General features: G+C 33.7%; 1 protein-coding gene across 1 annotated transcript; it reads left to right on the top strand.

The window, feature by feature from the left end:
• Nucleotides 1-14,500: 14,500 nt before the first annotated feature.
• Nucleotides 14,501-14,956, top strand: LOC145675211 (uncharacterized). Its single transcript, XM_081745591.1, has one exon. The coding sequence runs from the start codon at nt 14,501-14,503 to the stop codon at nt 14,954-14,956; it is 456 nt and encodes a 151-aa protein (XP_081601717.1).
• The last annotated feature ends 10,861 nt before the right edge of the window (nt 14,957-25,817 follow it).

Below are 25,817 nucleotides of genomic sequence, written 5' to 3'. Positions count from 1 at the left end.
CCTTTCTTCACAAGATATCGAAGCGTCCTCTTGTATCGCTTTAATCTTGCTTTCTGTGTCTTTGTAAGAGGTACATTCCCTTTTAATACATTATAACAACATTCACAAATACTTCGAATCACTGAAGAGTCAGCATTGGCCAGTATAGCTTTACGTAATTTAGGATTTGCTTTGCTCAGCGTACGAAGAAGATCTCCGTGTTTTACTCTTGGAGACATATTGTCAGAATGAAGAAACACAGTTTAAAACAATCATTATAAACATATCTTCTTCTTCTATTTCGATGGAACATAAACGTAATGATAGATATCATCAGGAAAGATATTTGTTTGAAAACGAAGTTCATCTGGCGTATCCTGTTTTAAATCAATAAAGAAATATCCATATGGTAACTTTGTTGCGTCGTTGAAACTTTCTTGAAGAAATTTTGAATTCTCAGGAGTTAATTGATAACTCAAATGTTTAATTTGTGATTTATCTCTTGGATTTTTAAATAATACGAGATAAGAACAATTCAAACTCATATCTCTGCTTCCTTTTCCCTGATGAAATATGTTTTGTGTAATAAATAGTACACTAAGATTTCTATGATGAGAACTATTTCCATTTCTTCTTTTGCGTCTTCTTCTTCTTCTTCTTGCATTTCTTCTTCTTCTTCTTCTTCTTCTATCCCGATTATGGCATTTATTTCACTTAAAAGAACTTGCGTTTCGTTATTTACGCCCACTACCTCTTCTTCTTCTTCTTCTTCAATGTCATTAATGAAGACCGTAATCTCCTTCAGTAAATCTTGCGTACTCTCTTTTGCCATTTTTCTTCCTCAGATGTATATATACGTAATGCAATATATGTAAATGGTATATGAATATGATATATAATAGGATATATAAATCTTATTTAAATGGAATATATATATGTATATAAATATTTTGAAAGGATATATAAGCGTTTAAAAGAATATACGAATAAGTAAATGTGATATATATAAGTAATTAAAAAGGAATAATAATAATAATATCAACGGGAATAGGGAAAAGGATTACACTTATCTTTATTTGTATGCAACCTAAAATAAAAAAGAAATGAATTTTGTTACTTATAAATCAATATATATTAGATATATAAATATATACTATATAAGACAGAACTTTATGATGTCAATGAAATAATCTCTCATCATACCTTTTAAATATTTTTAACTTTTCTTCCTATTCCATGGGATGAAGAGTGAAACAAATGTATGCTCACAATCTCTTTCAAATGTATTGACTAATGAAGATATGTAGATTACACGGCCTTTTATACTTATTCTGTTTTAGAATTTTATCGTTAATTTTAGTGAACGCGAAATCCGTATTTCCTCCTCCTCCTCCTCTCTACACGTCTTTCTTTTATACTGTCATTAATTTTAGCGACCACAAATTCAATGCTATCTTCTTTACAACTTAACGAAAAGATGCTATTGACTTTCCCCGGAAAACCGTTCCTACATGTGTCTTATTCATATGCTCCCCTTTTTACGTGTAAGAATACCACCCCCTGGGAGCCCACAACTTTTTTACCCCTTAGATGTTATGTTACTGATTTCAAAGTGACTTTATTGAATACAACACCTTCGAAAACTATAGAATCGATACTAATGTTGTTTATTTTACGTGTATGAATATCACCCCCGGGAGCTCAACACTTTTTACCCCTTAGATGTCACGTTACTGATTTCAAAGTGTCTTTATTGAATACAACACCTTCGAAAACTATGGAATCGTTACTAATACTGTTTATTTTAAATTATTTTACGTGTATGAATATCATTAGCGTATGCAATCGTCGTTGCCATAGGACTGAAAAAATACAAGGGAAGAAATCAAACTGAATATAATAGATCCGTTAGTACAATGGAACACGCAAAGAAGATGATTTTAGTTCCACCTGAAGTTCTGAATCGTATACAAACACCAACATCATCATCATCATCAGCCCTGGAGAAACGTGAGTGTCTCAGTGATATAACGTTTATTCACAATGTCATTCTATCAACTAATATTTTTTCGTCTTAATCATATGTCCTTTTACCAAGAAAGGGAAATTTTTTGTTGGGAGAGGTCCAAGCTTTGGGCGACGGGAAGTTCATTTTACGAAGCCTCTACCAGCACCTATCTCCTGCATTGTGTATGGAGAATTCCAATCTCTCTTAGAAGTGGATCATCAGAGGAACATCATCATGGATTTTTAAAGGTACGTTATTTAAATATCATATCATATATGTACATGTCTGCATTTTTATACATGATGTCCTCTATACTAGATTTATTAAATGCTTTGCAAACAAATTCTTTATTTCACAATCATTTCGTTGGCGTATATGCAGCCAATGAATTACCAGCACATGTTCCACTACCTGCAGCTATCATCATAAATACAGATCCCTCGAACAAACTTGGCACACACTGGATTTCCGTATATATTCATACTGATGGCCGTGCCCACTACTTCGATACATTTGGATTTCCTCCATATGTAATGCATCATATTCAATTTCTACGTAGAAATTCCACTTCTTATACATTTAATAATAAACAAATTCAAAGTGTAAAATCATCCTTATGTGGGCATTATTCATATCTTTTCCTATGCTTCAAAGCTAAAGGAAAGTCCTTAAATGAATTTCATTACACTTTCTCATCAACTCCAGAAAAAAATGATCGTCGTTTGCTGTATTTACTTTTACAGGTAATCATGTCTTCATTCTTCTTCTTCGTTTGTTTTGATTACTTTCTTTTCATATTATTGCAGGTAGCCATTTCTTCTTCTTCTTTATTATAATGTGTTTGTATGTATTATTATTTGTTCATGATTATAGATAAAATAAATTTTAAGTTTGTTTTTCAATTTTTTTTTCATTTCAGAGAGTAAAAGATCGTCATCGTGTGTATGGACATCATCTTCAATGTACAGATTGACTTGTATCTACGTTTCATCATCAACATCAACAGCAGTAGTATCATCAGTGAACAGTATATGGCAGTTGTGAAGTTATCATCACACGGACAGTGGAAACAAAATCTAACGTTCTTTTAAAATATACTATACTTACCGGCGTTTTAATTGTGTAAATAGTTTCATCAACAATAAACACTTTGTATTATTTTTTCTCTTTGAAAACAAATGTTTTATTTCTTATTTTCTCCGTTTCCTAATAAATAAATGTGTTTTATGATCAGTTATGTAATTAAATACACATATCATAAAACATATTTTTAAGTCATTGAATTAAAGAATTTCATAGTGATTTAAAAAAAAAAAAAGATTCTAAAACTGATTTTTAATTCAATGATGTAATCATATAGCTACATAATAATAATAATGAATTCAAATACTTAATCAGTTATTCTTTCGTAAATTAAATCAAGTATGTGAATTCAATATTATTATTATTATTATGATAGGACTTTTGTTTTTAAAATTTTAATATTAATTATTTTAATTCCTTTTTTAAAATTAAAAAAAGTCCTATCATACTTAAGACAAAGTTGTATAATAATAATAATTTCAAATACTAATTTTTATTTTAACATTCATTTCAAGAATTTGAATTCATTATGATTATTATTATTATTATTATACGTATCACTTATAATATACGAGGAAAAAATATGTTAGGATTTTTTTCTTATAAAAAATTTTAAAATCCTAACATATTGAGGTGTATGAAACGAACACAAAACACACACACACAAATAAAACATTTCACTTTCCACTATATATATATATTTTTATTACATTTGATATTACGTTGTTTCGTATACATGAAAAAACAAATCAATTTCTCCTTCTTTTATGAAGAGTCGTTCACTTCATTGATACCCTCCGAAGGTTGAGTTTCGGTTTCCCCCCCACCATGGCTGTGTCGATACACTATCAAATAAATCAGCCATTATTGAATCTATAAGTTTTTGTTTGCAAAATACTTTCATTTCCAATTTTAATCGTTCACCATCAATGTTCACATTACTGTTCTTATCAAGAGAGACACTTGGAAAACTAATGTTCATACCATTAATAATGCTCTGTTCATCTACACAGGTATGGATTCCGGCAAGTCCTCTGCATGTAAGACACTGTAATTGTACATGATTACGAATAGTATCTGTACACAAGTCAAAATATTCACGTAGCACAACACTACAAACTTTACTGTTTTTCACAGCATGTTCAATACACGGTAATATTTCCAAGAAATAAAGCCAATCACTTGAAGATAAGTACACAGTGTTTCGAGGAGCATGAAGTGTTCCTTTCTTCTCTAACATCACTAATTTTTCACCCATTAGTTTTCGTACCACCAGTTCGTTTTTTCGACCAAGAGATTTTATAAATGTAATTTCCACTTGAGAATTTAAATAGTCCGTAACAAATGGGGTTAAATGTACAAGTTTCTCCCACTCTGCCAAATTTAACTCCACTCCAAACACAAGTCCTTTGCCAACACGAATCACTGGTTCAAATGTATCACTATCCAGTCCAATGCAAATTAATTTGGTTTTCATTGAATTAAGTCCATATTCAACATTTAACAAGTACTCTTTCTTGGTATCCATAGTTGACGCACAAGCACTCAAAGACATGTTACTCCAGTCGCTGGTCAGTACAGAATAACGACACTATGCATACAGATGACTGCGCATGCACGAAGAGGAGGGGCAAAGAGGAAAATTCATGTTTTCATCTTGTTTGTACATGTCACCATACACTTACGATGAGTAAACCAGTTCAGTAAATTCAAGATCGTGCATGTTACGTCCAGATACATTAATCTTCATTCCTTTATATATTAAACAGACATTCCCACTTTGTAAATACGTTAATAATGCACCATTATCTGCTTCCAATTTTTCAGTACAACGTCCAGGTAAAATCACTTTTTCACCTCTTTCAAATGTCACACAGGCCTTCCTACCATATACCGTTGTAATTATCTCACAGTTTACAATACGAAATGGAACTCCAATCTCCAAATCTCGCATTTTTGTAAAGGGTACCATTGATGGCTTATTAAGCTTATCTAATAAACTCATTGACGATGACATCTTTAAATTTTTGACGTTTCTTCCTTTGCAACAGCTGCTAACAGAATGATCTACACAAGCACATACGTTCCGCTTACGCTCTTCGCAGGAGGAATGAGGGGTTTGGGGATTCAAATTATTAGCCAATAAACGACAAGAACAAGAAAAAGGCATGTTTTATCTTGTTTTTTACATCTGGTAGGCGTCCAAGACTACAAGCATAGCAACAGCAAATCAGCATTTTCCCACGGGCTTCTGTGGTAACCGTAAAAGGCTATGAACATAGCAACTAAAGAGGAGTAGGGGGTAACGGGGGTTCAAATAAACCAAAATTTTCCCACGCGTTTCTGTACTAGCCGTAAAAGGCTATGAACATAGCAATAACAACAAACTGTTCTCATAGGGGTTCAGATAAACCAAAATTTTCCCACGCACTTCTGTACTACCCGTAAAAGGCTATGAACATAGCAACCAAAGGCTTGTCGAAACTTGCCTCCCAATTCCAGGAAATGATATCGCCAAAATTTTCCCACGCTTATGAAGGAGGGGATATCTACTTAGCCTTCGAAAATTTTAGACAAAATTCCCATTTCCTAATTTCACCCTCGAATATTATTGTCGTTTCAGGAGGAATTCGAAACCCCCTCTTGGAATGCGCCATAGGCAACTTAAGTGTAATACTAGTTTAGGACTAGAAATGTCCTCTCTTTCAAGTATTTTTATATGCGGACAAACACACAGACAACTACGTACAACAAAAAATACTTTAATTCTACTCTCACTTTAAAGTAAGACAAAGTTATATCAAAAGTGTATAATATACGTATATTGTTTATGTATGACTATATTTAGCCCAATTTCCTCCGAAGTTTTAGAAGGGAGTATGCAAAACTGGCAAGTGGTACCTTAATGATAAAAATATAAATAGGTGTCTGTAGTTGAGGGTTGCTAATAATGTAATTATGATACACTGACTTTGTTCAACGATGACTAAGACTTGTATTTTTTAAATAATTCTTTGATATAATATTGCAGTGTTCTTATGTTATTGATGTTAGTTTAAAGATTTTTCCACCTTTAAAAATGTTTTGTCAATTTGGAAAAATTTCAATAAAATGGTCTGTTTAGATAGTACACTTCTGTTCACAAATGCTTAAAATTCCTTCTTGAGAGTAAGACAGAAGTTTCGTTTCCTCTGAAGTATGCAATGAAGACAGACTTATCCTAGCGAAAAATATGGTACTTGTACTAATGAATTCGATACGTGATTTACATTTAATGCGAGAATGATAAAAAGACATAGAGGTGGAATTAGAACACTACTTTAATTGCAAATAGTGTACAATTATGATAGACATAATCTTTGAATTTATTTTGAGTCAAATCTTTTTTTATTTTAGTGGAGTAAATTTATAAAGTATCAGAAAATACGAAACTATGTCTGCTTGTAAGTAATTCTGTGAAAGAATTGGATCACACTGTATACAATAGTTTCTGTGAATTAGTCTTACGAAAACATGCCATCTTTACTACAAAACTAGAACTCGTTGTAGAAAGTTATATATCTTACTTCCTAAATTCCAGAATTTCATATGGAACTCGTAATTTTCAGGCTGCATCTAGCTTACGTCCCTTCCTCACAAGCTTCAAGATTATCAACCTCATCAAAGATGCTGATATAATCTCTTAGATAATTTAAAGATGGCGTCCAGTGCTGTTGAGAATGCAGAGTGCGCTAGATCTACGTTAGTTATCATTATGGACACTATTTATGTTCAATATTCTGCTTTCAACAGACTGTTTTAAACTATACCGGAGATATGCTGGTATCTTTCATACGTAAAACAGTATTCGTCGAATGTTCATTATCCTCGACACAGTGGGTGGTTTGTGTAGTTTACAAAAGATTAGTAAGGGAGTACTAGCCAATCAAAACTTCTTAAGAATTAACCCCCACAGATCAAAACTTTATCAGGACTGGAGCTGAACGATAATCTATAGTATACAGTCGGATATTTATTTTCATCAGAGCCTAACAGGTACATTCTTGAGAACTGTGATCGTGCTAGGCTTTCTCCAGTGCGTGAGACAATTCACTAGCTGAAACTTACTATCACACTCTAAACTATATATTAAAACTCTTTTTAAGTTTGATTCATAGGATTTCATTGTTGTACCTTTCACGAAGTACTAGCAAATTAGCATCTAGAAATAGAGTAAGTCTCATATTTCAACAAAAAGTTAACCATCTTGTACGCTTGTTACTCATTGCTTCACGCTGTCCAGTGTACCCACAATATGCCCTTGTGTTCTTATCTTCCTTGGAGCCAAAACTAAGGAAGAACTTAATAAACAACTACAAAACTATCAAAGTAAAAGCAAAAATATTTTCAAACTGGTGCAATTGTAGGTTGAGAGGAAAAGTTAGTTTCGTTTACACAAGGGTTAAATATCTCAAAACATAAAATAAAATCACATTTACTTGCAGTGTCAGTACTACAACCTTTACGGTAGTCAAGTTACTATATGTTAGAATGTAATAGAACACATAGTAAACGGTACTAGCAGCCGATCAAATTCCATCATTTAAATTTACAAACTGATCCAGGAATATGATAACAGCAGATAAGTAACAAAGTGGAATACAATTGTTACTAAGTTGTGTTCTGTTCGATCCACAATAAAATAACATTTTCTGAAGTGAAGTTAGAAGCCATTATAGTAAATTGTACATTAGAATTTTGGCTAATGGCGAATTATAAGATATATGATGATTAATATATATATTTCGAATTTAAAAGTTCTGTATATTGCTTTGCGTGCCATTTCTTTTCGACCACAATTTTTTTGCCCCAATTGAGGAAAAATTGTGAGACAAAGCATGCAGGAGAATATGTGAAGTAATACAAAAACAATACAAAGTGTTGTCAACCACAATATGCTGAAAGTGTATATTAAAAAAGAATTATTCGTAAAACAATTATCTGTTTGCCTCAAAACCAAATACGAGTAGAAGAGGGCTGAAAATATATTTTAGAAAGACAGTTAGTCATTGTTAACTTCTATCTCTAATGTAATAGTGGCTTTCAACGCTTATGATAATACTTCTAGCAACTTACTATCACTGGAGTAACTTTCTGGAGAACACAATTTTATGAACCTTTGCGGACAGCAAAATGGCATATTTCATAAAGCTCTTTTATCTAATCTGAAATTTGGGGTAACATCCGTTCTTTCAAAGCCATTGGTTCGGCGAAGATTTTCTCCTTGTAGCCAAAAGTAAACGCGATAAACGATCTGAGGGAATTTTTAATGGGTTTTCTCGAAACTTTTTGTTGTAGAGTGGTGAGTATTGCTGTGCTCATGGAATGTTGCATTTTTTTAGACCCTATCTTTAAACAGCATTTTAAACAGTTTCCAGCAACTTTTCTATATGTAGCTAAAGCCCCAACCAAATTTGAGGCATTTCAGACTTATGGTTATTAAGTCGTTCTGGCAAAGATAGCAGACGACTTCTTTTCTGTGTTGATTTTCTGGACTGTGAGTAAGGCAGTACCGTATTTATGTAAAATATAATTATCGAATTTTTCAGAATAAAGTATTTGAAGAAAATAATCGCTTGTCAAGTCAACTAATTCAGCCTATATACAGCCTTTGATTATTTTTGTTGTGATTATTGGCTTTTGCCACTGCTTCATCTGTTCATCTCTATTAATAATTCCTTATTATGTACCTGTGTACAACAGAAACAAAAAAAAAAATGAAACATCGTTTAATTAAATTTTGATAGTGTTTATCAAGGCAAGGTGTAACGGAGGTCGGGGTTGTTACTCGATAGGAAGTCGTTACTCGATACGGGCCTCCCACTTGTGAATACCAGCTACATTCGAGAATCAATATATTTAATTTAAGTGTGGATGCCAGTAATCCTAAGGGCCACAATATGTTTAGCTTAATTATGGATACCATACAACGTTCCTAGAAATGAGGTCAATAGCGAAAACCTTAAACTGGTCAAGTTTTTGATTCGTTAAATAATAAGTTAATGATTTAGTAATCTCATCCTTATAACAAAAATCAATCGACTTTACAAATGTTCTTACAAGTCATTAAACTGACTGATACTAATTGGACACATTAAATTAAACGCAAGTAAATTTAATATGTCTCAATAAATCTCAACTTAATCATGTACCAAAAGACCTGAAATGAATAATTGTGCCGAATTCTCAAACATATATCGGGTGTTGCAAAATAAGTGTTACAATTGTTGGGAGGTGACTCCTGCCACTGAGACAAGAAAAAAGTTCTCTTGAACTTTCAGCTATCGGACATAGTTTCGGATCTACAAGGTGCCGAAAACTTCGGAAAATGACTTTCGGACGCCAAAAGTTCGGAAACTATCCAACGTAAAGAGGGCGGGTAAAAAATTCACTAAAGAAGTCATACCTGCTGTATTGAATTTTGCATGTTTCACAGTCCTACCATGCACGCGCAAGGGATTCCCCAAAGATATGTAGGGAGTCCCGGATAATCTGCGAAATGAAAATTGGTCTAAATGGATATGAATTGATAGAGTTTCTACGTAACAATAATTCGTTTATATTAAGTCGAAATCTGAAACAAATACAAAATGGCGGACAATTTTTGGGAATTTTTCGTTACGTGTTTCTACACATGTGAATGTTTTCATCCTGATTTTTTACTGCTGCTTAAATACATCATAAGGATGGTGCCTTGAAGAGCAGCAGTCTTGAATCCTCACTGTGAGGCAGTTAAAATTTTGTTAAAAAAAAAAGAAAAAAAAACTGTAGGATGTGAGGGTAATTTTGTGGAATGCCTTAAGTGAACATTTTTTCTTGGAATTCATTTAAATGCTGTGTTATCTTTGTCTTTTGTGGTGTACACATTTGTTTCATAGTGCATGGGCTTATTAAGCTATTTTATTCAACTTAGGCCTCCAGTGGCCGTTGCGTTATGCCAATAATGCTGATTCTGTAAATAATAGTTGTTTATCAATCCAGACTTCCAACACATGTTATATTGTAATAGTTTAAAGTTATTTAGTATTGGTCTTATTACCTTATCCTATGTTTGTTGAATATCAGAGCATCTTCTCTTGGTTTTCTAAATGTTTTACATTTTCGGGCAAATTTCTGACCGCTATATATATATATATATATATATATATATATATATATATATATATATTGTATGTCATGCACTTTGGGTTAAGTTCACAGAACAATATAAAAAATGAAATGAAATCTTTGAGTTTTACGTCCCACGGTTATGCCGGTTAGGCTAAAGGAGACGGTGATGATGAGTAATGAATGAAATGGTGGAATGAAGAAAGTGGGAGGAAACGGAAGAACCTCGAGAAAACCCACGCACACAGTGTTTGTCCACCACAAAGTTCACTTGTCGGGGGCTGGGATCGAACCCGGGACACCAAGCACCAGAGGTGAACGCTCTACCACTGAGCCACCGCGGCCCCCACAGTACAATATATTATGCTATAAACAATAACTTGAATGCTTGAAAAGGCATTCAAATATCTTTGAGACTTGAAAAATAAATTACTCCATATATGCGTAAACAAAGGTATAACCTGTTTCTACGCCTAATAAAACTATTATTTTTTAAGTGGAATACAAGTTATATACATCAAATGAAAGATTGAGTTTCCTTCCTTTACACCCAATCACCCTCAATGGTTTATGTGCACCGGCAATGGTTTTAATCATTTTAGTCATTTTAATGGTTTTAATCAATTATCCCCAAGGATGGAATTTGGTGCCAATCAAAGCAACAATTAAAAAATGTTATAGCATCAGAAGTAAAGAGGCCGAAACCTTATCATTACTGCAGTAGGTGCAGAAGAAACTACAACATATAATAAGTTCTTGAAAACTAGGAAAATACCTATTACCTGTGAGGGAAGAAAGGTTGAAACAAAACATACCTCCCTATTCCCCCTTCTACCCTATTGTATTTTAGTTGAAATATTATATATTTTATCATTTAATATTTACAAAACCTTGAGGACAAAAAGTTTTGAAATTATACAACATTTAATTTAAAACTGAAAATCTCATGTAGTTAGACAACTAATTGCTCCCATTTTAGAATGGAAAATTGGGCTCCAAGATAGAAAGAGTTGGAATGAATTTAGGAAAGGCAGAATCTGTGAAGTCCAGTAAGTCCTTTTAAAGATTGTTTAAAGAACCTGAAACAAGAACTTCAGAAATCGCGACATATCTAGTATTGGTTATATATCAGCGTGCCAAGTTCAATTACTTAGGGGTATTAATTTCAAGTGCGTCACAGTGTATAAAGCCAATAGAATGTGATGTGAAAAGTGTCAAAAAGTAATCCGGAGAGTTAGTTAGGTGGTGGCATCGAGTGAAGTGACTATCAGAAGCCTAAAACTGTGATTCCCAAACGCCTGAAAAGTATAGCGTGGGACTTCTGAGGTTCGACAAAAACATTGGAAGGAGAGCTGTTGAGTAGCTTGTTTAGTACAGGCAGAAGGCGCCTGAGTGCATAGTCCTTCTACAATCAATCGGCAATAAACAAAAGTTGATCTTAAATAAAAATATACAACACGATGCCTACAACATTAATAGTTTCTTAGCCTTGCTAAAACTACTTTCTACTTTTGATTCCATTATAAAAGATCATCTATTTCAACCAGATAAATCGCATAGTGTTAAGAAGAAATTTCAACCACCTAATGACATCCACTGTTCGGCTGAGGTTACTGCAGTGGCGAAGCTAAGGGAGGGCCAAGGGGGGCCAGGCCCCCTTGCTCAAATTCTTGCCTCCACCCTAGTGGCCCCCTGCACAGTGATATTGCTATAAGTCGACAAACGGTAAGTGGACCGTTGCTACAAGTGAAACTACTACCAAAACGTCTCTCGACAACAGAATTACCAACTGCAGAATACAATAGTCTGTTGCAATAGTCTGTGTTCCGAATAAAATATCTTTATTCGTGTTTGCTTGTAGCTCAGCAAGATCTAATTCACTGAAATCTGTGGAATGCATATGCATTGATGTATATGCATTGACCTCACCACCTGAACCTTCCTTTTAACCTCTGTCCCTTATCTAGTTATCTCCTTTGTCTTGAACCAGAAAGAAAAATCAAATCAGTCGGCATTCTCATTCGCTTCAATGTTGAAAGTCCTACTAAAATATGAGATGATTACTTACAAATGACATGCACTACAGGAAAACATTATACTTGCGTTGGACGAAAGAAGTTTTTGTACATTACTTATTAAAATTTGTGCACCAAGTAATTATTTTCCATTGATTATGACGACATAGAACAAATGCATAGCATCCATTAAATAATTTTGCATTATTATTATTACGTATTTTCAAAGCATCTTAATATCGAGCCGTCTTGTTTATAACAATAAAAGAAGAGAGCAGAAGCTTTTATTACTTGTGAAATAATCATTCCCTCTGTTGTTCTCATCCCGATCGTTTGAGAAAAATTAGATGCTGAATACTACGAGCAAGTACTATTTGCTACCGATACTGGTTCTCCCGCTCGATTATCTTCTGGTCTTGTCTTTAGTACGTCTAGTTTCCTAACGCTCTTGGCCATTAGCAATTCTGTAGAATCCTTCTGGTACAATGTTATCAAGCGATACTAGCGGCCTCCAGGAAAACGGAGTCAGCGCTTGATGGGCCGATACTACTAACTAAAGCCTGGGAAAATGTAATAAAATTCAGTGATTCTTTGTAAATAAATCGTTCAGAAGTATTTTCCTTTAAAAATTTCAATTGTAGTTTCATCCCTAAAATGCTACTTCATAGAGAAATTCTAAAGTTTATCACAGAGCCAGTGTTACAATCTCCTGAATACTAATCATCAGGTAAGATACCGAGATGATACAAGTTGGGCGCGGCAGTAATGTTATTTTGTATAAAAGTGATAGTTACCTCCGTGACCAGGTTTTGGCATCCCGTTATCTTATCTGGTATTTAGTAATCAGAGAGACATCAGGAGTTTATGGAACTGGTCTATAAAGACTCCATTCAGTGAGCTCAGTCACTGAATACCAGATTTTTGTTCTTCGTCAAAATATGCTTAACCATTTCCGAGAAAATTACATTGTAGGAATTATGCAGAACAGTAAATCAGTGGTGGCGTGAATTTTAAACAGGACATAACCCTACTAGTTAATGCTCTGCCTTCATATCCAATCTCAAAACTAACAATATTAATTTAGCGTCGACTACAGGATAGTAGCGTTAAGTCACTTCAAGTACTTGTGAATTTATTTTAAGGCTTTGAAACATCCGAGGCTCAGAGAATAGAAATGAGGGAAATGAGTCAATTGGGCCATAACCATTTCGCTAGTGAACTAAGGAAGAATCTGGTAAACTCCTAAGTCGAAATATTTTCCCACGAGGGATCGATCACATCATCTTCCGAATCTGAAGTCATTGTAATACCGCTAAGCTCAAAAGCACATGGGTGATCATATTTTTGTTTTTGTATTCATATGCAGTTTTATTAACTACCTAAGTAAACTACATACTTTTTTTTGTAATGTAAACTGTTACAAACTGGTATTGATCAATGTTTCTATTTGTTACAGCTGACAAGCACACAAGTGAAATTAGCTATTTTAACAAGACAATATAGACGAAGCGCTGTTTTCGAAATTTATAATCTTCCACCTTTTCTGAAATAATACTGTCCGTTCTATCGTTTAACACAACATAAAATAATTTGCCTTGTCACGTAATAATACTTGTTTATTAAAAGTTTTAGAAAGGTAACGAAAGTGTATAGTTTATACAAGTGTTTGAAGTGTTGTATTTAATGTTTTTCTTTGTTGTGAGAGTGAGGAAAGTCATTACAATAAATAGAATAAGTTCAGTTTACTTTAATGGAGTTTCCACTAGTCTGTTTGTGAAAACCTAACATAGCAGTATGCATATCAGCTTGATACGAAAGTACAGCTAAAGTTCTGGTAGCTCTGCCTTCGTATATAATAAGCAAATTCCTAAAATAACTAGAATCCATAAAGTATTCGCACACCTCGTAATTTTGTAAAAATCGCGCAAGTGAAGCGCCATTTCTTATGGAATGCCTGCAGAAAATTACGAGTTGTTGCAGTGTGGCCCAGGCAATTTATTCCATACAAAAAAATCCGCAACAAAAGTATAACATTTGCTAGAAAAATAATAACACAACAATAAACAATTTTAAGGTCCCAAGCAAGTATTCGTACACCCAGCATTTCACTGGAAGTGCGCTTGTTTTTGGGACGAATCTCGGTTCGCTGGCTACGAGGGGAAGGAAAGGGTAGTGTGAGTGACGATAGATGTCTCGTCACTTCGGCCACTGAACGGTCTTGATGCACTCACTGAATTGCTGAGCAAGTACTACAGTCAACCCTGTCAACATGGGCCGCAAAGGAAAGGAAACGTCACTTGAGGAACGGAGGCTCATTCTACGCCTCCACAACAAGTGCAAATCGCTGCGGGAGATATCGGAGCTAGTCGATAGGCCACGGTCAACGGTACAAAGTGTGATAGACCGTTTCTGTATGACAAAATATCTGCGCAATAGGAGGAGGACTGGGCGATCCCCATCTCTCAGCGAGCAAGACAAACCTGTCATAGTCCGCGCGATCAAGAAAAAACCCCGAACTAGTACCCCTAAAGTTGCTGCAGAGCTGGAGCGACTCGGTATTAAGGTGTGCAACGAAACAGTCAGCAAACAGCTACAGGCCGCGGGGTACAATGGACGGACTCCCCATAGGAAGTTTTCGGTGAACGAGAAGAACCGGAAGAAACGCCTCGCTTTCGCGAAGAAACACTTGGCAGACACCCCAAGAGCGCGTAATCTTCTCGCATGAAAGTAAATTTAACATTTTTGGATCAGACGGTAGCCAGAAAGTGTGGCGGCAAAAAATGCAGAACTTGAACCTCGCAATCTGTTGCCAACAGTGAAGTATGGTGGTGTAGTAATGGGCAGTGGGAATATTCCCGATGGGAAGGAATTTAAAAAATGGGAATATTCCCGGTTTTTTCCCTGGCCTATAAATTCCCGGGAAGGAATTTATTTCCATTTCTTTACTTTATCTTCCAAATTATATGAACCATATGACCAATTACTTTATTTTAATATATTATGATTTACTTCCAGGTTTTAAACAGTTTGGAGGTTAAAATTTTAAAATTATTTGACGGTACTATATAACTAATAATATGAATTTTTAAGTTCCATTTCCATTTGCCCTAAACAGTAAGGTAATTGGTTAGTATTGGGGGCCAAAACTAGCAAAAAAAAAAAAAAAGGATGATTTACGGAAGAAATGAGTTGATAGTGATGTTCGAGTAGTCAAGAAAGTATCGAACACATTTTTTTAGGGCAGTAGGGGATTTATACAAAACGAATAGGTAAGTGGAAGTGATTTAAGTGAGAAAAGAAAGTGAATTGTTGGTAACGAATATAGAAAACAACGTGCTATGCGGGGCTCTTACCCGCCTTTATTCGCTAACTCTCGTTCTGCAATGCTGTCTAAATTTAATGTTGGTAACGTAATTTAACGTATGAAACCATAAAACAATCGCATCGGAATAGAATATCGCAAAAACGTAGGTGCAAAAGCTGGCCCCCAATGCTAAAAGGCAGCCAAAATTAGCAAAGTACTAATTTACAAATGATAAAAAGATATCATTTTGTAAATAGAGATGAAGCACTATTAATAAACCCTGAACCACCATTAGTATTAGACGTCGGTCTGTCTCTTCTCTCTGACTCGAATTCCTGAAAAGGTCCTCGGACTTCTTTTACATGTGAATTAACGTATGGAATTTCGAGAAATACCTAGAATGAAAGGTCGCGTATGGCAATGTTACGTGCTAAAATATAAAGAAAAGTAAGTATCTTGCAAATTTTGTGAACATAAATGTGTATGCGCAAATGTTGATAAATCGGTGAGACATGTATCTTCTAGCATTTACCCAATATAATTGGTTTATAACATTTATAAATTTAATGTGTTTATAATATCAGTAATAGAGCCAAGTGGAGAAAATCCACTTACATATAAATTTAAACTGTTACTATATAATTTACTATATGATATTTTCAGACATATTTAATTGATAGAACATATTATAAATAAATATACATTTATGTATACTCTCTAAATATAATAAAGTGTTAATAAAGTAACATAGTACCGTTCAGAATATATAGATTTTAAAGAATCCTCTGTGGACAACAGTAATAATATGCTGTGATATAAAAATTAATTCAACTTTGAAATCATAATATAGTAATAGAATGCAATTTTCTTTCTGATTGAACATAAATTCCCGGATAAATTCCCATTTTGGGAAACTTCCCTGGGAATATTCCCGAAAAATATCTTCCCGGCAATTTACCCATCACTATGCTAGTGGTAGTGTGCTTGTGTGCTGCTGGGGTTGGAAACCTACACTTTATTGATGGAATCATAGACCACAAAATGTATATAGAGATATTGAAACAAAATTTGTATGCTAGTGCTGCAAAACTAGGACTAGGCAACAATTATGTATTTCAACAGGACAATGACCCCAAGCACACAACTCAAACTACTAAGCTGTGGCTTCTGTACAATTGCCCTAAGTAACTACATCTCCCCCACAAATCTCCTGACATGAACCCAATTGAACATTTGTGGAGTTATCTTGAGTAGCAGATTAGAAAATGTCTGATTTCTAATGCGTCTGACCTGAAAAATGCTTTGGCAGAGGAGTGGGATAAAATTCCCTTCTCAGTGACTGCTAAGTGTTTTAAAAACGTTCCCAAGAGGCTGCAAGCAGTTATCAAGGCCAACGGTACCCCACCAGATATTAGAATAGTGAAAACGGGCTGTGATAGTGATGATCTCTGGGGAAAAAAACTATGACTGCAAGAATACTTGTTTGTGATCTTAAAACTGATTTGTTTTGGTTTTATTATTTTTTCTACCAGAAGTTTTTTTTATTTTTGTTGTGGATTTTCTGTATGGAATAAATGACCTGTGCTATACTGCAGCAAGAGCGTCATCCTCTTCATGAACTCCATGCGAATTAGCGCTGCACTGGCGCAATATTTACAAAATTTCGAGGTGTATGAATACTTTATGGACCCACTGTAAGTGCAAATTTCAACGAGGCACTTTGTTCCCTTTTGATTTTAAGTGTGTGTGTATATATATTTCTCTGCTTCTACGTTCCACATAAATAAACCAGCCACACATATTTTAAACGCCGTGATTAAGTAACTACTTACATTAGAATGGAAATCAATTGTATAAATGTGCCCTAGTTGTTTGAGGTAGTAAATTCTTATATTTTCGCTGTTTTGAAAACAGTAAAATCATGAACAACAAAGATGGAAACATTCATCTTGAACACACACACACACACACACACACACACATATATATATATATATATATATATATATATATATATATATATATATATATATATATATATATATATATATATATATATATATATATATATAAAATTTATGTGAGTCAAGTTTTTTATTCATTGGAGATGGCCCCCTCAAAATTTTCTTTAGCCCTTTGTTGGCCCCTCTGAAAAATATTCTAGCTACGCTACTGGGTTACTGTAACTAACCAATGTACTATCGGTTGACTAGTGCGTCATGCATATCACGCACACCCAGAACAGGTATCAAAATTGTACAATACGAGTAAGGAACTAATTCTGAGAAAATCGAAAGTAAAAATTTTGAGAATTTCCTTGGTTTTATGGAAATGAACAGAGGAATGAGGAAATTTGGCTTAAATCATTGTGAGTTAACTAGTTGCTAACGAAAGGAATATAAGAGATTGTTGGTTCCATTGTTACAATGACACTGTTTTGATTTAATCACAGAGTTAAAAAGAAAAATAACCTGAGAATTTTTGTAAACTATGACATTCATCACTAAATTTGATGGATATATACGTTTTGAATTTAACAAATTAATGGTAACGCTTTTACTACGCATCGAATTCTCCACATCTTCCTCGCATCTTCAACACAATGCTGACAAATTGTTACTTCTCTGACTTTGAAACATAATGAATTGGAAGGATAGATCTGGAAAATCCATCACTAATTGTAAGTATATTTCACAGGTTCAATTGATTCCTCAGCTAATAATAGATAATGAAAGACAAGTAGGGAAGCTTGTTTATTTTGAGATTTGTGACATTGTTGGGGGATTCTGGAACAAGGTCTTGCTTCAATCAATCGAGTACAAACTGGCACTAGAATCCAAAGACAAACTTCCAACTTGCTCTGTTGATTTAAAGAACCTCAAAGATCATTTTTCCGTAGAAGCAAAAGCTTTAATTTGTGAGGACCTGAATGAAAGATTTAGTCTGTGTCAAAAATTAAAATTTGCGATTGAGGGAAGTCAAAGAAGAAAGCAATATACGCAAACTAACCCGTACAAAGAAATAGAAGGAATACCTAAGAATTATCTCTATCGTGTTGTCGTGAAAATTGTTGATAGATTCGCTTTCTTGCAGGTTTCTGGTTCACAGATCGGGTTCCTTCTTAACGTCAAAACACTATGTTACAGTGCTGATAGTAACAACTTAGAAAATCACTGCAGAAGCCTGGACTTCAAAGCCAAATAATGGGTATAATACTTATGTTTAGCAATTACGTAAGGAAGGTTTTGTCTCCAGAATGTAGTATCAACTCTCGCTGCAAAAAATCTGAAGAGCTTATCAAGTTCGTCGTTTAGCATCGAGATAAGGGGGTCTGCGGAAGGTCACCAAAATATAATGAATTCTTTCATACTTATGAACACCTGTAGTAGTGCGATGTTAATCTAATAAATTTTTAGAAGAAAGGAGACAAAGAAGTTCTTTTATGGGCATTAGGAAAACTTACAGCTACTTATAAAAGAAAAATATCAGGTAATTTATATTCGGCAAAATATGATAATCGCACTCAGCGCCTTGTAAATGTCAGCGGTAAATTGAATAAAATAATTTGAATAATTAAGTTTTCTTTGCGTAGTCAAGTTACAATTTTATATAGAAAGTATAGAGAGCTAGAACTGAAATAATGATTTAAATAGGAAGTTAATATGAGAGTTGAAGGTATTGAATAGGGAGGAATGGTAGGGACAAAAAATTATCGCTTGTCCTAGGCGCTGGTAATGATAGATCTCCTAATTAAACCCAATCAATCTAGATATTCGAGTTAATAGACTCCTGGGAAATCCACCTGAGGTTACTTGGTTACTTCAGAAATAGAATAGCACTTTGGCGGAACCTATCACGAAGATCAATACTAGTCCTAGCTACGATACAAGAGGGAGTACTAGCTAATTTACGTTTAAGCATTGTCCATTGGAAATGTCTTGCCATCCACTTGTTTTTTTTTTGTTTTTTTTTTGTAACATTTTGAGCTTTATTTAGAGGCTGGCCATCGAGCTAGTACTTCTGAATTTGTTTCATGGCCTAGTATTTGAGGATTGATTGTTTTCATCCCCTACTTACCTTTATATTGTAAATACCTGGAACTGCTAAAACAATACGTTCTTCGTCATTCACAGACTTTAACATTACGAAGGTTGATTTGAAACAAATATAGCCCTTAAGAATTTTACTTGATCGTTTGCAAAATACATCAAATAAAATTAAAATTAAAAATCCTCTAGTTCTTCTTTAAACATATTTTCATCAGCAAAAATACATTTTGATTCATGATTTTTTTTTAAATGATGAATCATATGGTATATTGTCGGAACTGAACTTACTCATAACAAAATAAAAATAACTTGTATGTTTTAGTATATTGTATATGTTAAATAAGGACAAACAATACTAGTCCTGAATTTCGTTCCAAGTTTCCCTTATTATTATATAATGTAATTCAAAATTCCGTGGAATTAGAAATGTTGTTTCGAAGTAACATCTTTTGAGTGAATTACTTATTTCAGAATTTCCGAAAGCAGATAACATTACCTATGTACACTCATTCCTCTGTTTAAAATCATGCGTTTTAATATGAGATTGTAGACTTTTACTAAGGAAGCTGTTGCCCATACTCTGACTACTAATATACAAACGCTTTCGGATTCAAATTGAGATTATTATTTGAGAAAAAAAATCATCAAACGATTTTTCCTGTAAGTCTTGTTGAGATCCGCCTCATTTAATATGAAGAGCGTAAACGTAGAACGTTCAAGTAGAAAACTAATTTGGGTCATTTCTCAGAATATATACACAATAATTTACCGTTAAGCATTTCAATTTATTAACATCGATGTAGTCTATCGAGTGATATATTTCTTATAAGTAGAACTAGTTTACTCAAGTAGAAAATATAGTTTAATAGTTAAACATAATTATAGATTATATAACATTAACCATGTTAGTCTTCTCGTTCTGGTACTGGTGATAATAAAGAATTTATGAGGAGTTATGCATCAATATCAAACTCAAACTGATAGATGGCACAGTCATTATTCAGTATCAACTTTTAGGTTTACAAAATAATTCCTTTTTGTCAATTTTTCAGAAAACTACGCATAAATTTTACAGATATGCATGCTATTTTGTTGTCTTTGGTAAGATTTGTACAATGGTAGACAATATATCTTATCTTTGAACTTTTTCCCTAGAGAATCATCGCGTTACGAGGCGGACCACAACAGATTCCTTGGTCAAATTCTTACAGATGACAGTTTCGTATACCACTATCCCCTAAGGTTAAAATCGGTATGGATGGAGTGTGAACATAGTAGGCTTATTCCGATATGTAAACATTCCTAAGCTACGTGATACCTTTGTTCATTGGATTGCCGACAAACACCCTTTTGTAATCGTAGCAGATGTTTCTTTTGGAGCTGTCTCGTAATTTGAACCTTGTGTCAATTAAGGAAGTAAGAAAGTGTCAATTTAATGTGAGATATGGATGTTGGACAATACTTTAACTGTTGGAAGGCAGAGAGACACGTCAAATAAATTTTAGAAACATGAGAAACATGAAAGAAAAGGATAGAATTTGAAATTGACAAGCTTTTTTGTAACACTGGTATAATTTGAACCTTCTGTCATTAAAAGAAAGAATATATTGTCACTGAAACGTGACATATGGGTGTCTGAGAAAGTTTAACTGTTGGAAGCCAGAAAATAGTGTAACAGCAGGACGTGAGAAAAAACATGTGAAATGACTTTTAGAAACATGGGAAACTCTGGATAAAGAACAATTGTTAAAAGATATTGACTGTCTAAGATGGAAGGTGTAGGAGAAAGAGAGCCCATTGATAGGGAGTAACGAAAGGAACATAGACACCTGATTGTATGTGTGTGTTCCAATGTGATGGAGGTGGGGAGCGAACTGTAGTGTCCTGTGGAGTAAAAGACACTGCTTAATTGATGCTCTAACTTGCACCCTTTGGAGAGATACCGCTCATTATTTTGAGAACAGAGATTTTTAGAAATACCTTGAAAATGTTACGTGTCACTTTTAAAAGTTAATGTATTGCCCCATACTCAGAGACCACACATAAGATTGGAGGGGAACTGTAATGTCCTTTTGAGCAAAGGACCAGTTTAAATTAACATGGGAATAGTTAAGGAATTTGGCATGTAGAGTGAAAATTACTACAATAGAAAGCGAAACTTTTTTGTGCAGATGAGAAAATGTCATGTTGGTTGCGACTCACCTGTATGTCTAACTCTTTTTAGAAAAGAAAGAAAGAATTGAAATAGTTGAAAAAAGATCTTTTGAGTTGTTAGGATGTAGAAAGTTATTTGAGAAAATGTATGTGACATTTATTGTTGACGGTTAAGACCCCCTGTAATTTCGAGTTGAACGTAACTCTTTTTAGAAAAAAAAGATTTTTCTGACTTGTTAGAGAGAAAATTGTTTTCTACGCCGATAGAATGAAAAAAGAAAGAAAGAAAAAGCCCTTTTTCTGTAAAAGATTCTTGTTAACTTTAAAGAATAGCTATTGTACTTGTTTTTGTGAAAAACGGAATGGTGTGTGTGAACGCTTGAACCACCCAGGTTAACGAATATATATATATATATATATATATATATATATATATATATATATATATATATATATATATAAGGAAGTTGAAATGAGACCAGATTATATAGTGTGCTTTTAGCGTTGTGGAAACTTGGCTTCTGTATTTTTGTGTGAGTGTGTTGTTTGGAGAATAATTTTGGAATTACGTGAAGGGAAAAGGTAAGTTAAAATTTACCATTTATATAAATAAATAAATATTGAACTTGGATTTTAAATGTATTTACATAAATTAAAATGACTTGTGTTTGCTTTTATTTATTGGATAAATGTCAGATAGAACCGTTGTTATGAGATTTGTTTGTGAAGATTGAAATACGCAAACCAGAAATGCTGTGTATTACCTACAATTTAAAACAGCAAGAAACCCAACGTGGACAGATTGTTTACCTAGCATAAGAAAGCGAGAGAGGGAGGAAATACTGGAAGCATGCATAAACGCTGAGTGCAGGCTAGGGACCGGAGTGGTAGGTGTTGCGGGAGGGAGGAAGGAAAGAGCGCGAACGATAGATGCGGAAAAAGAATGTATTTTTGTATTGGTGTGTGTGTGTGTGTGTGTGTGTGTGTGTGTGTGTATACGTTTGGTGCATGAGAGGAGAGGAGACGTGCGGGGCAGTTTTTGCCTGTATTTTGACAGAAAGAGCAAGAGAGGGAGAGGGACAGAGAGAAAAAAAGAATGTGTGCAAGGACGCATACCTGTATTGGTGCGCGTGAGAGGGGTGAGGTTAACCTGAATGATGCTTTAGGCGCTTTTTTTATTTCTAGTTGAATGCAATGGAATTTATGGTCTTTAAAAGGAACGGTGAAATCTTGTTTTTGAACACAGAAACTGCAAAAGTTCTCGTAAGCCATGAGAAAAGGAATACCAAATGAACGAAAACGAATAATTTATTTGTTGATATCAGTGGCGTATATGCACACGTTTATTGAAATTTTAACTGAATATGTAAACGGGTTTGAGTGACTATTTTTTCTTTAAAAATATGTGTGTCATTTGAAACAATAGAGCTACATTATACTGTATGGGAAACCACATGTAAAGTATAGAAATGTTAAAATGTTGATACTTACCTAGGATAAATTGTCTTTTCTGATGTTTGAAGCACATACGAAGCACTAATATATGGCGAAAAAAAAGACGGGAAACGACAAAATGATTTTGTCGGTAAGCGTATGAGGAAATGCCGGTTGTAGAAATAAGACGAGACCGATACGATTTGATGTTAACCGCACAAAAGCATGTATGGTACTGACACGTCTTGCTATATAGGTGGCGTTGATGCATAAAGACTAAGATTTTTTCCGTATAATAACTTTAAATGCTTATATTTCGTAAACTATTTATCGTAGGTGAAAATGGACAACAGAACGATTTGTCAGGTCAAAATCTATATAGAAAGACACCCTACATGATAAATTTGAAGAATTTTAATTTTTTCGATTTTATACAGGGTGTTCCAAAAGTACAGTTTTTTTATTTTTTCGCTTTTTACGGTCAACTATTGGTCGTAGAAAGTAAAGAAAAGTATTTTCTTAATTGTTAGGACCTAAGGAACATTACCATACAGATTAGAACAATGTAACTAGAAAATAATTTTAAATGGGCATAGCTCCTAAACGGTTGATCGTAGGACAAAATGGACAACAGAAATCGATTCGTCAGGTCAAAATCTATATAGAAAGACACCCTACATGATACATTTGAACAATTTTTATTTTTTTGATTTTATACAGGGTGTTCCAAAAGTACAGTTTTTTTTATTTTTTGGCTTTTTTGGCCAAACTATTGGTCGTAGAAAGTAAAGAAAAGTATTTTATTAATTGTTAGGACCTAAGGAACATTACCATACAGATTAGAACAATGTAACTTGAAAATAATTTTAAATGGGCATAGCTCCTAAACGGTTGATCGTAGGACAAAATGGACAACAGAAATCGATTCGTCAGGTCAAAATCTATATAGAAAGACACCCTACATGATACATTTGAACAATTTTTATTTTTTTGATTTTATACAGGGTGTTTCAGAAGTATATTTTTTTATTTTTTCGCTTTTGACGGCCAAGTATTGGTCGTAGAAAGAAAAGAAAGGTATTCTCTTAATCGTTAGGACCTAAGGAACAGTACTATACAGATTAGAACATTGTAACCTTAAAATAAAAATTTATTGAATTTACATAAACAATATGGCGTCGATTTTTTTGAAACTTTGGAAATATGTTTATTAAAAATATATTTTTATATGAATAGGTAAAATGAATAATATTACTAAAATAAATACCATTTTTGCGCGTTTTTACCGCGACCGGTGCGCGCCGCGCTTTATTTGCTCCCGGAAAAAGGTTTTCGCGACGCGGGACGCGTAAAATATTGCCGCCCGGAAACTGCTCGGGGTATTGCCGGTTATAAAAACAAACAACACTCGGTAACTTGCTATGGCACATGTACACACACGCACAGTCTTATACACACTAATGTGAATGTTATGGTACAGGTGGCGCTCTTTCAACAAACAAACATGGCGGATGAATTTTAATGTGTTTTCTTTGCATTAATCTAGTATACATTATTTTTAAAACACTAATAATTAAAAATTTAAACAAGTTAACACGAACTTAACCGAACTTTTCCGAACATTGCCGAACATAAACCTAAGAGTTTATTTACAATTTTGTACATATTGGTTAATGTACCACACAAATGGTTCCGAACTTAACCGAAGTTTCCCGAACATTGCCGAACATAATCCTGAGAGTTTATTTACAATTTGTGTACATGATTACACAAACATTAACAAACTTAATCGAACATAAACATAAAAATGTATTATGATTTACCGTACACGTTTTGTATAGGTATACTTTGCATGAAATATAATTTAATTACCGTCCAAAATAATAATTATAATATTAACATGAAGTATAACACTACTACCTGTATAGAATGTAACACAGTTTGTAATCTCGTACCCAAACAAATTTCGTTTTGTAGTCTCGTACCCAAACGCATTTGGTTTTGTAATCTCGTACACAGGTGGTTTAACATATTTTAAATTTAGTAACAGTAATATTACACAATATGATGTAATTTGTACCTTATGTTACTGGGTTTAAAAAATTCCTTTGTTAGTAGTGCTAGAAATTTCTTTTGTTTGCTTTGCTACAGGTGTTTAAACTGGTTTAAACTGGTTTTGTTATTTTTTTTTGTTAGGCATTGTGTATATATACCCCCGTTGCTAAGGAAATATTATCATATGTATGCTGGTAACCGTACCTTCAACACAACATTTACTTAGTGAATAAATTCATAGAAACATATAATAAAAGAAATATTAAAATATTATATTTAGAAAAGAGTATTAATATTAACTGTATTGTTGCAGTTGCTGAAATTCAAAACAACAAAAGAAGAAAAAAAACAAAAGAAGAAAGGAAGGAAGAAATCCTGATTTTTATCAAGTTTAGAATACACAGCAGATTTACATAGAAGATCATCGTAAGTATATTTACATACTATACATATTTGAATGATTATGTTTTTATACTTTGATTAAATATTTGTATATAAAGTATTATTTTTAAAAATTGTACTGTTAAATATTTACAATAATATTTTATTTAAAACATACGAAATTTGTTTTACCATTGTGCAAAACATGT

The sequence above is a fragment of the Thermobia domestica genome, chromosome 18, assembly GCF_964235325.1.
Source record: "Thermobia domestica chromosome 18, izTheDome1.hap1.1, whole genome shotgun sequence".
NCBI classification, from domain to species: Eukaryota; Metazoa; Arthropoda; class Insecta; order Zygentoma; family Lepismatidae; genus Thermobia; species Thermobia domestica.
Note: the sequence above shows the minus strand (reverse complement) of the source record. Positions and strands in the feature narration are given on the sequence as shown.

What these genes read in the sequence shown, in the direction of transcription:
- LOC145675211 (XM_081745591.1), top strand. Translation starts at nt 14,501, where the DNA reads ATGGGCCGCAAAGGAAAGGAAACGTCACTTGAGGAACGGAGGCTCATT.